At 45.8% G+C, this 22403-nt stretch overlaps 1 protein-coding gene across 1 annotated transcript in view; it reads right to left on the bottom strand.

Annotated features, from left to right (window-relative positions):
* Arhgef18 (Rho/Rac guanine nucleotide exchange factor 18) overlaps positions 1 to 22403 on the bottom strand; it is a 103760-nt gene that overhangs the window by 77270 nt on the left and 4087 nt on the right. Inside the window, exon 2 of the mRNA XM_085844244.1 lies at positions 15349 to 15477. Within this exon, the coding sequence (XP_085700370.1) occupies positions 15349 to 15477 (129 nt within the window). The remainder of the gene's footprint in view (positions 1 to 15348; positions 15478 to 22403) is intronic.

Raw genomic sequence — 22403 nt, forward strand, 5'->3', positions numbered from 1 at the left:
TGGATCATTGTGCTTTGAATAAGAATACCCCCATAGGGTCATATATTTAAATGGTTAGTCACCAGGGAGGACATTATTTGAAAGGATTAAAAGGATTATGAGGTGTGGCCTTGTTGGCAGGGATGTGTTCTGTGGGGTGGGCTTTGAGATCTCTTCTCTTCTCTTCTCTTCTCTTCTCTTCTCTTCTCTTCTCTTCTCTTCTCTTCTCTTCTCTTCTCTTCTCTTCTCTTCTGTTTTTGTTTTTGTTTTTGTTTTTCGAGACAGGATTTCTCTGTATAGCCCTGGCTGTCCTGAAGCTTACTCTGCAGACTAGGCTGACCTTGAATTCAGAAATCCATCTGCCTCTGACTCCCAAGTGCTAGGAGCTGGGATTAAAGGCATGTGCCACCACTTCCTGTTTTTTTTTTAAAGATTTATTTATTTATTATATATAAGTACAGTGTAGCTGTCTTCAGACACCCCAGAAGAGGGCATCAGATGTCATTATGGATGGTTGTGAGCCACCATGTGGTTTCTGGGATTTGAACTCAGGACCTTCAGAAGAGCAGTCAGTACTCTTAACTGCTGAGCCATCTCTCCAGCCTGAGATTTGAGATTTTAAAACCCCATGACAAGCCTAGAATCAACCTCTCTCTCTCTGTCTCTCTCTCTCTGCCTACAGGTCATAATGTAGCTCTCAGCTACTGCTCCAGCATCTGCCTAAATGTTGCCAGGATTACAGTGGAGGAAACCTCTGAAACTGTAAATAAGCCTCCAGTTAAATGCTTTCTTTTGTAAGAGTTGCCTTGGTCTTGGTTTCTCTTCACAGCAATAGAAGAGTGACTGAGACATATGCCTAGCCTGGGATTCAAGGTTTCACTTTCCCCAAAGGCAGCCATGCTGGATCTCTATGCTTTTTAGTCAGAGTCACAGATGTATGCATAGGCTACATTTCACTCGTGTGTGTGTGTGTGTGTGTGTGTGTGTGTGCACTTGTGCACTCACACATATGTGTATATGTATGTGTGTTTGTGTACTGGTATGTGGAGGAACATTGCATAGTGTATGTGCATGTAAAGGTCAGAGGGTCAACTTCAGTCAGCTTTCCTCAGGGTCTTATCTTGTTGCTGTGATAAAATACTAAATGTCTAACACTATGTGTCTAAATCAACTTCAGGGAGAAAGAGTTTATTTGGTTTATAGTCCCAGGTCCTGAGGAATGGTGTCACCCACAGTCAGTTGAGCCTTTCCTTTTCAGCAAATATGATCATAGGAAACCCCTTAGGCATGCCCACAGGCTAACCCACTGTAGACAATCCTTGATGGAGACTTTATTCCCAGATGTGTCTACATTGTGTCAATTCGACAATCAAAAATAACCATTGTAGGTACCATCCACCTTGGTTTTTGAGACACGGTCTGTCAGGCCTGAAATGCATCCATTTGTACATGTTAGTTGGACACAGTGATCCATAGGGATCTGTCTGTCTCTCTCCCTCCAACACTGGGATTACCAGCTTGTGCTGCAACTAACTCCAGGCTATTCTGTTTTATGCAGGTTCCTGGTATATGATCTCAGGCCCTGGCGCTTGCATAGCAAGGACTTTACCAACTGAGCCATCTCTGCAGCCCAGGTTACATTGTGTTTATTTGTCTTTTAGCTATTGTGAGTCATGGCTGAGGAAAGGCTGGATCACACTCACAGGTGTCTATTTGTGATCTGCGTTCAGTGCTTTGTTTGCTTTGTTTCTCAGCCCAGCTCTGCTGGACTGCTCTGGGTGATGGGAACTCACTAGCCTCAGACTTGCAAACCTCATGTCTCCTGACTTCTGTGCTGTGACTATAGACATGCAGTTTCTCAGCCGGCCACAACCGGCCCCACTTTCAATTACTCTCTCTCTCTCTCTCTCTCTCTCTCTCTCTCTCTCTCTCTCTCTCTCTCTCTCTCTCTTTATTTGTTCCTACATCAGAGGACAACTTGTAGAAGTCTGCGCTCTCCTTCTACCATGTGAGTCCTGGAAGTGGAATTCAGGTTGTCAGGGTTTGGTGGCAAGCTCCCTTAACTACTGAGCACTCTTGCTGACCTTCCTTTCAGTTCTTTTATGTGTATAACCAGGGGCAAAATGTCTACATCTCATAGTGGTTCTCTGTTTGAGCTTTAAGGGGGTAGCTGAGCACTCTATCATGAAGCTAGCAGTGTACGTGTGCATGTGCATGCGTGCGTGCGTGCGTGTGTGTGTGTGTGTTGACACAGGGTCTGTCACTGAACCTAGAACTTATATTGTTTTGGCTGGTTGGACAGTTAGCCCTGTGATTTCCCTCTGCAAGGGCAGGAGTTAGAGACATACACCACCATGCCTCTTTTATTATTATTATTTTTTTTATGTGGGTCCTGAGGATCTGAATTCTGGCCTTCATATTTGTGAAGCAAGTGCTTTAAAACTTAGCCATCTCCCTAGCCCACTCTTCCTCCCTCTGCTCTTAAATGCCACATCTAGGTTTCATTCAGTCAAACAATCACAGAATGGATGTGGCTGGGCCGGAGTGACCCTGCCCTTGCTCTCCTAAGGCTTTGCTTGCAGTCTTGTTTCAGATCCTGCCTATCCCCTGGATTGCTCCACTCCTGGTCCCGATGCATGGACAACCTCGTGTGGGCTTCCATCTCTCACGGCTGCTTCCCCATAAGGTTTCCTTGTATCTCTGCTTTTCATCTCCCCATAAATATAAACACGTCAGGATGGGCTCTGGGCTGGTGCTGGGCTCCCTCCTTTTCCAGTGTCTGGCCTCTCTCATCACAGGCAGAGGTGGGAGCCAGGCCAGAGCTCGGGAGGAGGTTCTGGGAATGTAAAGCACAGCCTGTCCCAGCTCCTAGCCAGCAGGCACGCTGGAAGGAGGGAAAGCCCGACCTCTCCTTTGCTGGAAGCTTGAACTTTTTCAGACTCATTTCCCTGGGCGAGAAAAGAGGGAACCCGTCCGCTGGGGGCCTTCCCAGAGATCCAGGCCTGACACCCTGCAAGCGGATCTAAGAAATCTCTGCTCCTGCTCCACAGACTCAGGGAGCCTTGGGCTGGCCCCGCCCCCAAGAAAATTCTGCTGAGTTCAAAGTAGAGACAAAACATCCCAAGCTTCCCCTTGGTCTACCACATGCAGTCTCATAATACACTTTATTGTTTGCAGTGCTGGTGGGGGGGGGGACCCAAACCCTTGAGCATGCTAGGCAAATCTTTTATGACTGAGTCACATCCCTCATAGAGAACTCTAGGGAGTGACCCCACCTCTGAGAAACACCTCCAATTCTTGGGTGTTGTTTGAAGACAGGCTTTACTATGTGATACAGACTAGCTTCAAATGTAATTAGTTACTTATTTCACTAGCTCTTAGGAAGAGAGAGCTCACTGAAGACTGTACAACTTCAACTGCACAGTGTCTCTATTTCTATTTTGCCATGGAACAAAGTATCTTAGTTTCAAACAAACAGCAAACAATCAAGGCAGAAGATTTGTAAACCCAAAGCCTGCAGGCTCCAAAAAAAAAAAAAAAAAAAAAAAGTTGAGCCCTGACATAATAAATGCAGGTGGAAAATTCCACATGTGACAGATGACAATCAAAATGCAGTGGTCAGGCACCAGAAAAATGGTTCAGCAGATCAAAGCATTTGCTTCCATAGCCCAACGACATGAGTTCAACCCTGAAAACCACAAGTGCTGCAGCACTGGAGCAAAATGAATAAAAAATACCATGAAAAAATTTAAAGAGCAAAACAAAACAGGTTGGATATGTGGCTCAGCAGTGAAAAGCCAGTATTGCTGTTGTAGAAGGTGATTCTGTTCCCATCACCCATATGGCACATATGCACATATGGAATATAACTGCACATAATGTACAAGAGCCAGTGACTTCAGCTCCAGGTGATCTCTTGCCCCCCCTGCTGGCCTCTGTGGTCACTGCACTCATGTGCACAAACCTCTACATAAATAGGCTTAATTTAAAAGTACCCCCTCACCCCATGCCACACACCCACAACACACACAAATGCAGAGATAAAGAGTAGCATATGAAATACCTTCAGGCCATGTGTATTAAGTATACATGAAACATCAGTGAATCTAATGTTCAGACAGGGTTTCATTCCCAAATTATCTTATTAGGTTTACACAAATATTCCCAACCTGGAAAAGTCCAAAATCGGGGCTGGGGAGACAGCCTGGTAGGTAAATTGCTCTCCCAACAAGGATAGGAACCTAATTTGATTCCCAAAACCCACATAAAAGTCACAATGTGGTGGCTCCTTCTGTAACTTCATTGACTGGGGAGGGCAGGGATAAGAGGTAACCATCAAGTTCCCCAAATACATGAACTTCAGCTTCAGTGACAGACCCTGTCTCAAAAAGTAAGATGGAGAAAATTGAGAAGTATCCTCAGCTCTGACCTCTGGCATGGACGCACATCCACACATACCCAGACATGTTTATACAAATGTAAAATCAAGCCAGGTGAGGTGGCTCATATGAGACTATGTATCAGCAAAACCACACATATACACAGAAGTTCTGCCTGGTGGTACATGCCTAAAATCTCAGCACCAGAGAGGTGCAGGAAGATTAGTATTCCAAGGTCATCCTTGGTTAGTTAGTGAGTTTGAGACCAGCCTGGGCGACAGGAGACCCCGCCTTAGAGAAACAAGCACACAGGGCAGGAGGAGGCACAGTGTGAGGACCAGAGTTCAGACTCGCAGAATCCATCTGAAAGCAGGATAGGTGGGTGGGGCAGCCCCACTGTATTCCAAGTGTATGGGAGGCAGAGACAGGAAATCCCCAGAGCAAGAGGGCTAGCTCCAGGTTCAGTGAGATATCCTGCCTCAATGTATAAGGTTTGAGTGATTGAGAAAGACACCCACCATCAAACTTGGACTTACATCTGTGAACACATGCATACCCCAACACGCACATACCAACACACATCCCAACACGCACACACACACACACCCCAACACACACACACCCCAACACACACACACCCCAACACACACACACATACCAACACACACATACACACCAACACACACATACACACACCCCTACACACACATACACACCAACACACACACATACACACACATACCAACACACACATACACACACCAACACACACATACACACACCAACACACACATACACAGCAACACACAAATACACAGCAACACACACACACACACACACACACGAACAAATAAAGAAAACTAAACCCAACCATTTTTGGGTAGGGACACTTAGCTTGTTTTGTTTTGGTGCTGGGGATTGAATTGGAGTGTGGCCTGCTAGTGCGTACTCTACTACTGACCTACATCCCAACACTCGTTTTACTTTTCAGTTCTTCTAAGATCGGTGTGTACATTTGCAGCAGATGTTCAGATTGTCTTCATGTGTGTCCCCTAACAATTGAAGCAAGGGTTGTCTCTGACTCTGTTGCTTGCTATTGGAGTTCCTCCCCTAACTGGACTTCCTGGTTGGGCCTCAGTGGGAGAGGATGTGTCTAGTTCTGCTGGGACTAGATGTCTCGGGTCAGGGTGGTACCCAAGGGACACTCCCATTTTCTGAGGGGAAGAGGAGCCAGTAATGTGGGGAGGGATTTGTAAGGGTGAGACTGAGAGAAGAAGAGGAAGAGGGGCTGTGATTGGGATGTACGGTGAATGAATAAATAAATTATTGAAAAATATGTTTATGATGGGTAGATTTTTAATTTTTACATGACTTTTTCATTTTCAATGCTTGTTGTGAAGTATGGATTTATTTTTATTCTTTTTTTACTTTAATTTTTTTATTTATTCACTTTGCATCCTATTCACTGCCCACCTCCCAGTCACCCCCTCCCTCAGTCCTTCCCCTTATCCCCTTCTCCTCTGAGCAGATGGGGTCTCCTCCCACCCTGACACATCAAATCTCTGCAGGGCTAGGTACATCCTTTCCCACTGAGGCCAGACAAGGCATCCTAGTTAGTTATCCCACAGACAGGCAACAGCTTTTGGGGTAGTCTTTGCTCCAGTTGCTTGGGATCCACATGAAAACCAAGCTGCACATCTGTTACGTATGTGCAGAGAGGCCTAGGTCTAGCCCATGTATGCATTTTGGCTGGTGGTTCAGTCTCTGAGAGTGCCCAAGGGCTAGTTGACTCTGTTGGTCTTTCTGTGGAGTTCCAATTCCTTTCAGGGCCTGCAACTCTTCCCGCTATTCTTCCACTAGAGTCCCCAGGCTTGTGATGATTAGTTTTAATTGTCAACCTGACAACACAGGATCTCCTGGGAAGAAAGCTTTGGTGAGAAATTGGGTTGGTTTGCGGGCATATCAATGGCGACTGTCTTAAGTTAATTGGCAATTCACTGTGGATGGCACTGTTCTCTAGGCAGACTGGATAAATTTAAATGAGGACAAAGAGGAAAACAAATGTCCTGGTTAGTTTCTATTGTCAATTTGGCAAAACCTAGAGTCACCTAAGAAGAGGGAGCTTCAACTGAGGAATCGCCCAGATCAGATTGGCCTGCAGTCATATGTGTGAGAGATTGTCTTGACTGATGATTGGTAGGGGAGGGTCCAGCCCACTGTGGGTAGCACCATCCCTAGGCACATGGGCCTGATTTGTGCAAGCAATCGAGCTGAGCATGAGACAGAAAGCACACCAGTAAGCAGCATTCCTCCATAGTCTCTGCTTCAGCTCCTGCTTGAGTTTCTGCGTTTTCTTCCTTCACTGATGAGAACTAAACTGGAATTGTAAGATGAGATAAGTGTTCTCCTCTCCAAATTGTTCTTGGTCATGGTGTTTGTCACAGCAATAGGAACTGAACTGAAACAGTAAGTGAGCATGCATGATCTTGACTGTGGATATAATAGGATGAGCTCTTTGAAGTTCTTGCTTTGACTGCAGTGATGGACTGTAACACACACAATTATAAACTAATATAATCCTCTTTCTCTTCTACACTGCTTTTGGTAAAGCTTTTTTTTATCATAGCAATAGAAATGAAATTATAATACAGGGTCTCTTGCTAGGTTGGTTTTGAATTTATGATCCTCAGACACACGAGCAGCAGTGAGGTCAGGCCTGTGCCCGTAGGCCCAGCAAAGGATACTGAACTTGTCATAAAGCACATGGTATGAGAAGGGATGGCTCATAGAAAGACTACAGTCAGTGTCCACATCAAATGCTGACTATTTATTTAGTGAGCTGAGCATTTCTCCCAGTACCAAATGGAATCTAGGGTCTTGAGCAGGCTCGGTAAGTGCTCTGACATGGAGTTACAGCCAACTACCTGCAAAGGCTTCTGTTAGTTTAACCTTGAACATGATCTTTTTGTTTTTCATTAAATGTTTTTAGTATTTTATTTTATTTATTTATTTGTGTGTGTGTGTGTGCGCGCGCGCGCGTGTGTGACATATATGTATATGTGTGGTGGGGTGTGCCTATCTCTTTTGGCCTAGTGGAGGATGATAGAGGTGCATACGACCTGGATTTAAACTCAGGTCTTCCTGCTTGAGCATCAAGCTATTGGGGATTGGTTCTAATGCTTTGAATTAATCCAGGAATCCGCGTGTCCAAATGCTGAAGGTCCTTGTCCCCAATTGGTTTTTGTTAGATCAATAAAGAGCCAACGGCCAGTGGTTGGGCAGGTAGACTGAGGTGGGATCATTAGATTTGCATAGGCTAGAACCTGGGAGAAAGGAAAGGAGGGAGACCGCTATGTCAACGAGGAAGATGGAACAGATTTAGAGCTGCAGAAGAAGATTCATCCAAAATGTAGGTGGGAAGGGAAAGCAGCCCTGTAGACCAGAACCAAGTCCTCTGGTCACAACACATGTCTATACATACATGCACACACACACACACACACACACACACACACACACACACACACACATAAATAAAATGTAAGCAAAAGATATTTATTTTACTTTCCCTGTAAAGGGAAAGGGGCTGCTCAGAAGGTAATTGGGCAGCCAAGATAAAACAGATTCTGAATGTGTTGAGTCAGGAGTACTGGAGGGAAATGTATGCTAGCCCGGTGGAGGATTAGAACTGCCCAGCCTTTGAGCTAGTCAAGGCATATTTAAAATTAACTGGTACATGTGCGTGTGCATGTACATGTGAGTGTATGTGTGTGTGTATCTGTCTGTCTGTCTTTTGTGAATCCAGACAGCTCTAGGGCAGGTGCATACATGCGACTCATTGGGAGCACTAAGGGGTTTAGCTAAATTTACCGCTATATACTGCTATCTCTCTGGCCTCAATCATGGAGAAATCTTAAGATTTCAGCGCCGCAGTGTGAAATGTGCATACTCTGGCCACCTCACATAATTATTAGGGGTGGGGATGTTTGGAAATGCAAAGACTTTTGCACATTGCAAATCCTCACTCTGTATTAGAAAATATGACTGTTTTTATATTTCAAGTTTTAATTTAATTAAAGTAATTTTTGTTTAAAAAATTTAAAAATATTTTATGTGTATAGATATTTTGTCTTGTGCAGGTGGAGGCCAGAAGAGGGCACACAATCCTGTGGAACTGGAGTTATAGATAGTTGTTAGTCACCATGCCATGTAGATGCTAGGAATTGAACTTGTATACTTTGGAGGAACAGCCTTAACCGCTGAGACATTTCTTCCGCTTTGTTTTTTATTTATTTATTTATTTTTTGAGACAAGAGTTCACTAAGTAGCCCAGTGTGGCCTTGAACTCTTTATCTTCTTACTTCCCAAGTGTTGGGATTGAGAGGCATGCGCCACCACACTCAGTCCCTACTTAGGTGAAAACCCTTGTTTATCTGTCAGAGAGAGACCCTAGCTCGACAGCTAAGGTTGTCTTCTGGTCACCACATGCATGTACACACACACACACACACACACACAGAGAGAGAGAGAGAGAGAGAGAGAGAGAGAGAGAGAGAACATGTGAAAGGAAGAAAGGCTATTCTAGTTGCAGAACAAATGGTTTGGAAGGGACTCAGATAAAAGCAGACAGGCCCAGAAAGACACTGGCAGCAGAGAGATCACCTGTTAGCATCATTGTGTTTGCTTTCCTAGAACCTTGGGTTACAGCTGAAGACATAGGGAGAGATGTGTGCTTTTCTGAGTTCAGTGTTTATGATACTAGGTGTCTGATGTGAGAGAAGGCGGTAAGAAAAACGTCCAGGTCTCTGACTTTGGGGACAGATTATATGATCAAGATAATGACAGTGAGAAGATGGCTTATGGGTAAGAGCACTTGTTGATCAAGCATCAGGACCTGAGTTCAAATCCCTAGCATGCATGTAAAAAGCTATGCATGGCAACAGGTATATCTGCAATCCCAGTGCTACTGGGATGGAGAAAGGAGGCTTGCTTAGGCTTGGTGGCTGCCAGCTTAGCTGTGGGTTCAGTAAGAGACCCTGTCTTGAGGGAACAAGTCAGAGAATATAGAACAGAACATGGATTGTCATCCACATATATGCACACACACCACATACATCTGACTTCTTTATGTACCCATACAGACATGCATATATACGATATACATTCCACAGATAAAACACACACACACACCAGATAAGGGTGGATGCAGGAAGGAAGAGAGAAAAATTCTTTGGGGGTAGTCAGAGCCTCATCCTAGTCTCCCAAAGCTGAGTGCTTATCTGCCCTATATTTTCTCTACTACCATGTCATCTATCCCAATGTTCATGTCCCAGAGTTCTTACATTGAGAGTCCTAGCTCCTGCAGGGCCCAGAACTATATTCCAGTCTTGGTACCATCCAAATTCCTTCCAGTCTCTGTGACACATGGGCCAATTCTTGGGTCTCTTTGTCCCCTTTATATAAATGAAGGGAGCGGTAACACATGACTGTATTGCTTGGTCATAACACTGTCCTAGCTTCATTTCTGTTGCTGGGATAAAACATCTCAACCAAAAGAAACTTAGGGGAGAAAGAGTTTGTTTTAGCTCACATCTCCAGGTTAGAGTTCATTAAAGCACAGCCACAGTGGCATGGCCCCCACAGTTGTGGGAGCAGAGGGTAATGTTTGCTTGCTTACTTGCTGCTAGCACGATTTCTTCACTTGTATACAGTCCAAAACCCAAGGAAACAGTGCCACCAGTAGTGGACTGGGTCTTCCCACACCAATTAATGTAATTTACTTACTTACTTCCCACACAGGGTTTTCATGTGTAGCCCTGAGTGTCCCGGAACTCACTCTGTAGTTAATTCCAGGCTGGCTGGGAACTCAGAGATTTGCCTGTCTCTGCCTCCTGAGAACTGGGAGAATAAGGTGTGTGTGCACGTGGGTGTGTGCCTGTGTATGCATGTGTGTGTGCATGCTGTGGGTGGGTGAGTGTACCATGGAAGACAGAAGAAGACATTAGATCCTCTGGGACTGTAGTTACAGGCCACTGGGAGCTGCAGAATGTGAGCACTAGAACTGAACTCAAGTTCTATGCAGAAGCAGGAAGATCTCTTAACCATTAAGTCATCTCTGCAGTCCCATAGGTTAACAAAATTAAGACAGTTCCTCCATAGTCATGCCCATGGGTCAACCAGATACAGGCACTTGCACTGAGATTCTTCCCAGGAGATTCTAGGTTGGGTCAAGTTGACCATTACAGCTAGCCTTCACACAGATCTTCTTAGTTTAGTAGAGATTGTCAAATGCCACTTGTGCTAGGTAGTATTAACTATCAACTTGATGGTTCAGAACCATCTGAGAGGTGGGGCTCTGAAAATGCCTGTGAGGAATTATCATTGTTTGTTTTTCTTTTTTAAAAATGGATTTTTATTGTTGGAGGATTTCATACCTGTAGATGATGTGTTTTGATCAAGTCTGCTCTGCATTCCGTTCCCTCCAGTTCTTCCCCTATCTCCACCACTATTTTTCTCTTCCAACTGAATGTGCCCCCCTCTCTCCCCAGACTGAGTCCTCTTACCGCTGTTGCCAGTATGTTTAGGGGTGTGGGACCATTGACTGAACTATGCATTACTGAAAAAATAAACTGACTCTCCTTTCCCCTGGAGCCATCATCTGCAAACAGATCCTCATCTAGGTGTGGGACTTTGTGAGCCCTCCACAATTCATGCTGGGATTTTGCCTGGCTTCATCTTGTGTGGGTCTTGTGCTGCTGTGAGTTCATGTGTGCAACAGCCCTGACATGTTAGGCAGATACTGTTTTGTTGTAGGCATTCATTATTTCTGGTCCTTACAATCTTTCAGGCTGTCCTTGAGGCTCAGAAGGGGTGCGTGTGATGTGAATGGATTATATTGTAGTTGGGTTACTTGAGATGGGGAGAGACCCATCTTAATTGTGGTTGGGACTGTTCCCAGATTCCAGACTGTATGGCTGGAGAAGGGTTAAGTACTAGCCCTTGTTTCTCCCTAGTTCTGAGTGCAGCTGCTTCAAGCTTCTGCTGTCCTGACAGCTCTGCCATTATGGAATGTGCTCCTGAACTGTGAGCCATAGTAAACCTTCTCCTCCTTAAGTTGTTTTCATTAAACTATTTCTTTTTTTTTTTTTTTAAGATTTATTTATTATATATAAGTACACTGTAGCTGTCTTCAGACACTCCAGAAGAGGGCGCCAGATCTCGTTGTGGATGGTTGTGAGCCACCATGTGGTTGCTGGGATTTGAACTCTGAACCTTCGGAAGAGCAGTCGGGTGCTCTTACCCACTGAGCCATCTCACCAGCCTCTTCATTAAACTATTTCATCACAGCAAGAGGAAATGAAACTAAGATGAACACCCAGTGCCTGGTACTGGGGGAAGAAGAACACCAGCTGTTAGTCCTATGGCTGAGTTGTATCCTTCTAGAAAAAACCTGACATATATTGGCAGCTGAGGTGGTGACAAACAGCCTTAGAGCCACTGTGGCTTGGATTTGGTTAATCTCCATTGGGATTATCTATTAGAAACTTGGTCCCCAGGGTGGCACCTCTGGGTGGTGGTTGAGCCTTTAATATATAAGGCCTGTGCCAAGCACTAGGGAGGAAGATCCAGGCAGACATGTAGACAAGTCCAGCCTAGTCTACACAGTGAGTGCCAATCTAGCCAAGGATACCCAGTGAGTCCCTGCTTTAAGAAAGAAAAAAAAATAAGTGCCTTACTTGGTGGTCCTTGGGATAATTGTGAATGTGCCTTAGGAAGGGATCATGGAACTCCAAGCTTTCTGGCTCCCATTGTGTGTGTGTGTGTGTGTGTGTAGATGCATGTATGTGTATAAAGGTGTAGTTGCATCTGTGTGTGAAGGTATAGGTGCATGTATGTGTGACGGTGTAAGCACATGTGTAAACATGTGTATGTGGAAGCCAGAGGACTGTGGTGCAGAGGACCATGCCACAAGACAGAAAACTTGGTAAGGTCTAGCAGGTTCAGAAACCCAAGTAATTCTCATATCTGAGAACTGGTAGGTTTTAATCTACTCCCGACCAGGTTCTTGTCCTGGAACACGTGACCACGATATCCCATGGAGAGGACTGTGACAATGAGTTACATAGGAGCAATACCTGAAGTCCCTCCACATGCAGATGAGGCATCCCTAACATCTTGGATCAAGCTCATAGAAAGCATCTGCTTTTAGGCCCCAACCTACTCTAAAATGAATATAAGACCCTACCCACAAGGAATAAAATACATGAGTTATTTCATCAAAGACTGTCTGAGAGTGTCTGTCTTATAGAGCTGTAACACCTTGGGAAGAGAATTCTCTCCCAAAGCTTTTGTTGCTGGGAGCTGCTCCAGCCTAAGCCAGTCTTGGCTCTTGCTCTCCCCCCCCCCCCCAGAAAGCCACAACTCTTTGGCTGCTCTGGCCCCACAGGTAGATCCCTTCGGATAGCACCTGGAATGCAGACCATCGGCAGAGGACAACCTGGGATTCAGGGCCTCACGAGCTTCACTTTGGTTATTTTGGGACAAGGTCTCTCACTGGCCGTGGCTCAGCAAGTAGCCTAGTTTAGCCAAGGAGACTCAAGGTCCACTTATCTCTGCCTCCCTAAAGTTACAATATTAGGATAGTCTCACCCCACCTGCTCTGTGCCATGGTATACGACCCATGCGTTAAGGTCAGAGGGCAACTTGTGGGAGTCTATTCTCTCCTTCCACCTTGTCCTGGGGATTGAACCCTGGTCATTGGGCTGCTGATAAGAGCCTTTATCTTCACATAAATTAGGTGTGTGTGTGTGTGTGTGTGTGTGTGTGTTGTGTGTATTTATGTGTAACTTTGACATGGCACATATGTAGAAATTAGAGGACAACTTGCAGGAGTCAGTTCTCCTACCATGTGGGTCCTGAGGATCAAACTTAGGTTGTCAGATTTGGCAGAAAGCACCTTATCCACTGAACAATGTCACTGGTTCAGACTGATCTCCCTCCCTCCCTCCCTCCCTCCCTCCCTCCCTCCCTCCCTCCCTCCCTCCCTCCCTCCCTCCCTTCCTCTCTTCCTCCCTTCCTTCCAACCTCTCTGGTTTCCTATTTTGAGATACAAGTTTTCCTTCCCACACAAGTTCTGATAAGATTGATGTCACGACTTGCTATAGTCTAAATGTGAGTATTGTATGGCAGAGGTCTGGTGCTAACAGTTTGATTTTCATGGTGGTGCTCTTCAGTGGTGGAAGTTTTAATACAAGGGATTGGTAGGAGGTCTTTAGGTCATTGTGGGGATGCTCTAAGAATTGTGTGGCCTTACATCAAATTCTTTTTCTGTTTTTGGCTCATTCATGAGTCTAGTGGTTTGTTTGCACTCCTAGCATTGGTATTGTTTGATGTTGAGTTGAAACATCTAGAACCATGAGCCAAAATAGTCTTTGTTAATAAGCGTTTCTATTTCAGGAATCTCATCATAATTATAGACAGCTAATAAAATACCTTATCAATGAGTTGCAGGAACTCAGATTTCTTGTTTTGTTTTGGGTAAGAACTATTATATATATATATGTATATATATATATATATGTATATATATATAACACACACATATATTCCACATTTCAATTTGTATTAGTTCTTTGGAAATTTTACAATCATATTTATTGCCCTTCTTCAACTTCTTTCAGATCTACCTCCCTTCCCTACACACCTGAGTTGGTATCCGTTAACCAAGCAGAGAAGGTCTGGAGTGAGTCAACTGTTGACAAAGGGAACACTGACAAAGGTAAGAGTGACAAAGGCAACAGTGACAAAGAGAACACCGACAAAGGGAATACTGACACAGGGAACAGTGACAAAGGGGATACTGACACAGGGAACAGTGACAAAGGGAATACTGACACAAGGAACAGTGACAAAGGGAATACTGACACAGGGAACAGTGACAAAGGGAACAGTGACACAGGGAACAGTAACAAAGGGAACACTGACAAAGGCAATGCTGACACAGGCAAGAGTGACAAAGGCAACACTGACACAGGCAAGAGTGAAAAGGCCCCAGCTCTTCTGATTCAGAGGATTGACACAGCCTTTCTTGGTGTGGGGGGTGGCAAGGAAGAATTTTAACAGGATGTGCAAAAAATGTCCACCTAATTTTCTCTCCTGGATGCCTATGGCCTGAAGTCTGCTCCTCTACAGGACTCTTCCTACTGAGATTAGCTAACTCTGTCTTCCTGATCCAACTGTATACTATAAATCCTGCCTCCTGTGTATCTGTGCATATTAGCACTGCCCCCTTGTCCAGCTGAATGCAGTAAACCTTGTTCAATTCTATGTAATAAACATGCTGAACTTGGGAATGGGTACAGTTGTTTCTTTAGGCAAGAGCCCAGAACTCTTGATCCGGACTCTTCTGCTCCCTACACTACCTGGTGAGTTCTGAGTGAGTCAGAGATTCTGTGTCAGAAAACAACATAGATGACATCCAAGTACTGCTAGCTGAGGCTGCCCTCTGCTTACATGCACACACATATACATATGTACAGAAGAAGTGTGCTTTTTTAAAATTCCAAGAGCTTCCCTTTATAGTGTAGCTGAGTCAAGGCTTAGGTATTTTGTTATATTAATGGAAAATGGACTAATATATCATCTCAGACAAGCACTATTAAAATTAACTCCCCAGGGGGACTCAACAGTCACTATTTGTCTGTCTGTGCCTGCAGAGCTGGAATGGAATTGTATTCATGATGAGACTCCTTGGTGTCTTTCCTCTTAGAATTATTCTCCTGTATATCTCACCCCTACCCCAGTACTAGTTTTCTCAAGAAGAATGCTGGGAGTTGTCATGAGAGCCATTGTTAAGACCCCATCCCTAGCCAAGCCCAAGTGGGCTCTGTGAAATAATGCCTCTCAAGCACCAAGCAAACCACGGCACTGAACAAAGTGTAGTTGCTACCAGCATGGCTATCATCTCCTGCCCATCTCACCCACCTAATACCTGCCTGCTCATCTTCCACAGTTGAGAAGAAATCTGGATTCTCAGGTTTCCTGGGTCCACAGCTACCCTTGGTGGTTGAGGCTGCAGCTGCAGAGTCCAAGGGCTGGGCATATGGCTTGGGCTCAGAGCCTGTACAGAAAGGAGGAATAAAGGGATCAGGACTTCCTCCTGGACAGGGGAAGCTAGGACTTGACTCTGTACCTGTCACTGCTTGCCCTGGGCAACAGTGGTGGTTAATATTGACTGTCAACTCGACAGGATCTAGAATCAGCTGGAAGACAAGCTTCTGGCATGCTTGGGAGGGATGCTCTCGACTAGGTTCACCGAGGCAGGACGACCTGTTCACTCTGGGTGGCAGCATTCAAAACGGTGGCCCTGGACTAATGAAAGTGAGCGAAGCACCAGCGTTCAATGCCCTCTGTTTCCTGATTGTAGTTGCAATGCAGTCAGCTGCTTCAAGTCTCTGCCAATATGCTTTCCCCACCATGATGGATGGCACCCCTAAACTGAGCCAGAATAAACTCTCTTCTTTCTTTCTTTCTTTCTTTCTTTCTTTCTTTCTTTCTTTCTTTCTTTCTTTCTTTCTTTCTTTCTTTCTCTCTCTCTCTCTCTCTCTCTCTCTCTCTCTCTCTCTCTCTCTCTCTCTCCTCCTTTCTCTCTTTCTTCCTTATAAAATAAAAGTATTTATTTAGGGGCTTACAGTCCCAGAGGGTTGGAGTCTTTGACCATTATGGTGGGAGCATGGCATGATGCTGGGGCAGTAGCTGAGAGCTTACATCCTTGTCTACAAGCACAAGGTAGAGGGGGGGGGGGACAGAGACAGACAGACAGACAGACAGACACACACACACACACACACACACACACACACACACACACACAGAGAGAGAGAGAGAGAGAGAGGTAGATAAATAAACAGAAGGGTATGTGAATGATTGAATAGATGTAGATTGTAGGATGGTTGATTTGACAGGTTGATGGCTAAATGACTGATGGTAGTTAAATGTATGGATGAATGGATATTGATTGATGGTTGGTTGAATAGATGGATAGACGATTAGGAGAGTGGGTGGGTGACTGGGTAGGATGTGGATGGATTTTGGACTGGCTAGACTGTAGGTTTGGCTGGGTGACTAGTCAGATAGAAGATGTAGAGTTACATGAGTGAATGGGTGGATGGCAGATAGTTATTTATTGGAATGGTTCTATAGTTACATGATAGTTTGTATGGAAGAAAGAAAGAATAGATATAAGGATGGCTGGGCGGATGAATCAAAGGAAGGATAGAAATATAGGACAGTTAGCTTGTTTACTGGCTAGAACCCAGGCTGGATGGTTGGGTGGTGGGCTGCAAGGGAGAATGCTCGGATGGATGGGTAGACGGGTGGGTGGGTGGGTGAGGAGATTAGCTAGATGGAGAGATGCACATTCAGGTAATCTGCAGGGCTGGAGTCTTACAGATGCAAGTGGGCAGAACTGAGGCTGAGAGGCCAGAGAGAAAGGGACCCCAGGGCAGATATAGACCACTGCATCATCACTGACTACAAAGTAACTTAAAAATTATGAGCAGAAGGTGATACTGTATTAGTAGCTGAGGGAAGAGAACAGAGAGCCCCTGTGCCCTGCGGCATGGGGGCATAGCAGGTCTCAGTCATCTCTCACATTGTGCCTGGCTCTGTAGTCTAGCCTCGTTATTTCTATAGAGGGTCCTATGAGGGACTCAAAGAGTCAGTTATTGAGTCTTAAAGGAGCATGGGAAAGCCCTTCTTGGTGTTGAGGGAAGAGCATTTGTTCCCTAAATATGAGGACCCGAGTGCCCAGCATCTGTGTAAAAAGCCACATGAGGCCATGAATACTTGCAATCCTATTGCTTTGAGGGTAGAGACAGGTGAGCAGAGGCCCATACCCCCCCCCTCTCTCTCTCTCTCTCTCTCTCACACACACACACACACACACACACACACACACACACACTCACATATTGTCCTTTCCCCCAGTGCTTTAGGACTAACAACCAGAGAATCAAAGGTAAAGGAGTCACCTAACAAAGCTAGACAGCTAGATGAGGCAAGGCCTGCACAGGGAAAGGGACTCAGGATCCTTGGCTTTTCTCTAATGAGCAGCCTCTCAGCCTAGGTTCAGGCTGAGCGCAGCATCATCCTCCCCCACCAGCCCCTGTGGCCTCAGCCATAAAAGGGTGTAACAGTCACTGTCAGCGCTTACAGTTCACTCCCCCACCTGCCTGCTAGCCTACAAATCATCATCTCAACCTGCTTGAACCCAAAAACAAGGCGTGCTGGATGGCTAGGATCCAAGACCCAGGCGGCAGGAGGACACCTAAGGGATCCATGCCCTGTGAGCTAACTCTCCCAGGTTGCCACTACAGATGGATTTAGTACCTTCCACGGGCTCTGGGAAGCATCCCATGTGGGCATCTCTGCTTAATGATCAGAACCCATCACAAAAGCGGCCCCAGAACTGAATTGGTTTCAAATTCCAGTTCCTTGTGTGTGCTGGCTGTGTGAGCAGGCTGCTCAGCCTCTCTGAGCCCAGCCTCAGTGAAGGTCAACAGTAAGTCCCTCTTTAACTGCACCCCAGTTCCCAGGCCACCTCTCTCTCTCTCTCCAGCCCCAGCCATAGACTCTGGCTCTTTTGGTCCCAGCACAAAGGGAGTGTGTGAATCAGATGACCTGGTGTTCTCTCAGGTACAGCATTCCCTTCATTGCGGAAACATATGATATTCTGAACAGGGAAACATACGATATCTGCAGGTGGCTGGGATAGACAGAGGTCTGACCAGCAGTTATGGGAAGATGGAGGCATAGAGGGCCAGAAAACGAAGGGTGCCATGGTCAGTTCAAGGCAGGAGGATCAGGAATTCAAGGTCATCCTTGACCACATAGTGAATTTGAGGCCAATCTAGGGTTTGTGAGATGCTCTCTCAAAAGGGAGGGAGGGAGGGAGGGAGGGAGGGAGGGAGGGAGGGAGGGAGGGAGGGAGGGAACAGAACATGGTCTCATCCTAAGGAGTGCTCATGCAAGCCACAGGGAATGTAATATAAGAACCCAATCCCTACATAATTAAACCAAGGCCCCTAGAAAGAACATGAACCCGTGTGTGTGTGTGTGTGTGTGTGTGTGTGTGTGTGTGTGTGTTTGCTTGCATAAGTGTGCACGCTTGAGAGAGGTGCATGCTTCAGAATTTAAAATCTACTTTTCTCTTTCTTTTTTGAGACATAATCTCATGGAGTCCCTGTTGACCTTGAATTCAACTATGTAGCCAAGGATGACCTTAAACTTTTGATCCTTCTGCCTCCACCTCCTGAGTGCTAGCATGACGGCCAAGACACAGCATACTGGGGTGGGACCTCACGAAAGCTAGGCAAGCACCCTACTGACTACATCCCTCACCCCCTCCAATCTCCCCATTTCAATTGTCTGTCTTGGCTGGTTTACTCATCCTGTTACTGTTCCAGGAGCCAACGATGCTAGGGACCCATGCTCAGTTACCCAGCTCCCCAAGGGAGCTCATCAGCTGGTGATGTGGTGGATTTTCCTACCGTAAATTTCTCACAGAGCCTTGGGGAAACGTTTTTTCTGAGAAAAAAAAAAGGAACCCCAATAGTGCTCTGGGAAAAATTGACAGTCATGGTCTCTGAGGTTGACTTGGGCAAAGCCTGCCAATCAGCTAAGAAAACAAAACAAAACAAAACAAAAAACCTCCCGTGCGGACGATTAGCCAGTGCTTTAGGGGTTTCTGCCTGGGTGGCGGTCCACTACTTGCCTCCTTACCTCGCTTAAATGCCCATCTCTTCAGCCACAACTTGGAGAGAGCCGGCCAGGAGTGGTTGAGCACTGAGTCAGCCATGGGTACCTCATGCATGCGAGGAGGGTGCAGCTCGGCCCCAGGGAGCAGAAGCTTAGACTGGGGATCCCTGCCAGAATGGGGCTGCCAGCAAGGGTGGGGGGGCGGAGACTGCCTTCAAGGCCTGCCAGAGACATCAGCTTACGGGAGCCTGGGTTGGAGGAGGAGAGCTAGACATTGCAACAGTGGAGGGGGGCAGATCCTGGGGCTACAGGCAAAGCAGGGCTCAGCGCCTCCAGGTCTCCTTCAGCCCAGATCCAGGGGGCCACTCACTCTGGTCCAACAAGACACTCCTGAGAGAAAACAAGCCCACCCTGCATCTGAGGGGAGCTTGGTTATGTCTGTCAGTCTGCCTCTATGTGTATTTCTGTGCTCATTGTGTGTTTGACAGGGCAATTATCTATTTACATCGAAAGTGTGAAAGTTCTCTATTACACACACACACACACACACACACACACACACACACACACACACACGGTTTTGTGACTGTGTGACTCTTGTATATGGTGTGCATGTGTGCTTGAATATGCACTTGAAGGTCAGAGTCAATCTTAGAGTCACTCCCGAGGATCAATGTCCATACTATTTTTGAGACAATATCTTTCATTAGCCTGGAGCACTCCCATTAGGCTATGCTGTCTGGCTAGTGTTCCCTAGTGGTGTGTCTGCCTGTCTCTGACTGTCCAGAGCTGGGGTTTTAAGTACACACCACAGTGCTCAGCTGTTTTTGCATGGGTCCTGGGACCCAAACTTATGTCCTCAAACTTGCAAAGCCAGCGTGTTACCTGCTAAGGCATCTCTCTAGCTCTTGTTTTACTTTTAAGGTCAATTTTTTTTTGAAATAAAAAAAATCACTTTGTTCTGACTAACTCACAAATAAAAAGATCACATAACTGGTTTAGGGAAGCCACTCACACCAACACCCACCCTGTGCCTCACTTGGTGCATCTCCATGAATTCTGTGCTGTCAGAGTAGCCTCTTGTCTAAGCTGTGAGGATTTGCTTTCACTACCAATTACATTTCCATGCACGTATACACCATACACACAACACCAAAAGCATAGCAGAGCTGAAACTAGGAAAACCTGTTAGCTTTATATTCTCTCTCCTGCCTCATGCCCTTTCTCATCATCTAATCTTACCCTTAGCTCCATCAAAGTTAGGCTGCATCTACACTTACAGCTGCTTACACTGTGTAGTATACTTACATGCATTGTAGGATAGAGTCTACATATGAGGGAGAATATAGATTTTCTTATAGAAGGGATCTTGAGTAACCCAGACTGACCTGGAATTCACAGAGTAGTTGAGGATGACCCTTAACGTCTAACCTTCGACCTCTTGGGTGCTGAGATGACACATATGTACCTCCATGCCTGGTATATGTGGTGCTGAGAACAGAACCCGTGGCTTCCTTCATGCTAGGCAACTGACTTTCTTGAAACAAGACCTCAAGTACTCCAGGCTGGTCAACATTATTACAGAGCAGAGGACAACCCAGAATTCCTGGTCCCTTGACTCCTGCCTCTGTCTCCTCATGACTGGGATGACAGGTGTTGAGTTCCAACTTGTGCAGGTGGACCCACATCTGAGCATCAAGGTGTAGTTAAGTGTGGCTGTAGACAGCGTGACTCTCAGTATTCAGGAGGTGGAGGCAGGAACATCAGAAGTTCAAGGCTAAAATGGACTGAAAAATTCATGTAGCTGTGAAGAATGAAATTATGTCATTCATAGAACAGTGGATGGAACTGAAGATCACCAAGAGTGAGGTACAGCAGGGTTGGGAATAGAAATGTTGCATGTTTTCTTTCACATGCATAATCTAGAGTATATATACTTACATGTATGAGAGAGGCTATACAAAGTTTGAGGCCAATCTGGGCTACATGAAACTCAGAGAGAGAGAGAGAGAGAGAGAGAGAGAGAGAGAGAGAATAGTATAGTGTAGTATGGTATGGGGGAGAAAGAAGTCAAAGCTAGGGAAAGGAGGAAGTCAAGAGAATAATGATACATTTGAATATATATATGCAGAAATGAAAACTATTTGAAGGGAGGGGAGTCCAGCAAGAGAAGCAGATAGGTTAGGAGGGCATGGGAATGTAAAATAATAATAAATAATGGGTGGTTTTGAAAGCCGTGTATGTGCAGGTACATGACAAACTTACACTTGTCCATGGGGGTGCTGCCCCCTGGTGGTAGAAGCCCCATGCTTGGCTTCATTTCGAATGGCCCCAAACTCCACGCTTTGCCTACTTGGTTCAGGACACACTCAGGAGCTCACATTAAGGCAAACTCATCTTACATAGTCCCTCTTCCCTCATTGTGGGAAGCCATTTCAGAGTGGCAGTTGCAGAGTGGCAGTTACAGAGTGGCAGTTACAGAGTGGCAGTTGCAGAGTGGCAGTTGCAGAGTGGCAGTTACAGAGTGGCAGTTACAGAGTGGCAGTTGCAGAGTGGCAGTTGGCTACTGCTGGCCACCACACATACATAGGCAGTAAAAGTTCTTTTGCCAAGATGAGGTTTTGAGAATTAACCAAAGTTAACCAATCAGATGAGAGACAAGTTAACCAATCAGATGAGAGACAAGTTAACCAATCAGATGAGAGAGAACGCCTCTCCTAGGCCTATATAAGCAGCACCAGTTCTGGGCTTGGGGTCTGTCTCTTCGCCTCTACAATCAAGCTCTCCCAATAAACGTGTGCAGAAGGATCCTGTTGCAGCGTCGTTCTTCCTGGCCAGTCGAGCGTGCGCAAGACCTCATAATAAAATATTTAATTGTCTATGAAACTCAAGCAATACTGTACTGAAAGCAAATTCCAGAATAGTGGTGTGGGGCACACGATCTCCAACAACCGTAACTGTAAACCTGGAACTATCTATGATCCTGCCTCTCTGCACCCGACCATTGCCCTACTCCCATCCTGCCTCTGCCCCCACCAAGCCAGAGACGATTCTGAATCCCTCCACCTCTCCAGAACCCAAATAGTCCCCAAAGTCTCTTTCTGGTCTTCTCTCTGTGCGTCCTACGTGTTTTGACTTTGGCTGACTGCTATCTTCCCCTGGGAAGGAAACAAGAGGGAACAGAGGGGAGGGGAGGAAGAGGAAAGGAAGGAAGAGCAAGGGAAGGAAGAGAAACAGAAGAGAGGAAAGGAACAAGGAGAGAAGGGGCACCCTTGAGACCCCAAAGGC

Source organism: Mus caroli, unplaced genomic scaffold (assembly GCF_978045245.1).
Source record: "Mus caroli unplaced genomic scaffold, Mus_caroli_1 scaffold_10, whole genome shotgun sequence".
In the NCBI taxonomy this organism is placed as follows: Eukaryota; Metazoa; Chordata; class Mammalia; order Rodentia; family Muridae; genus Mus; species Mus caroli.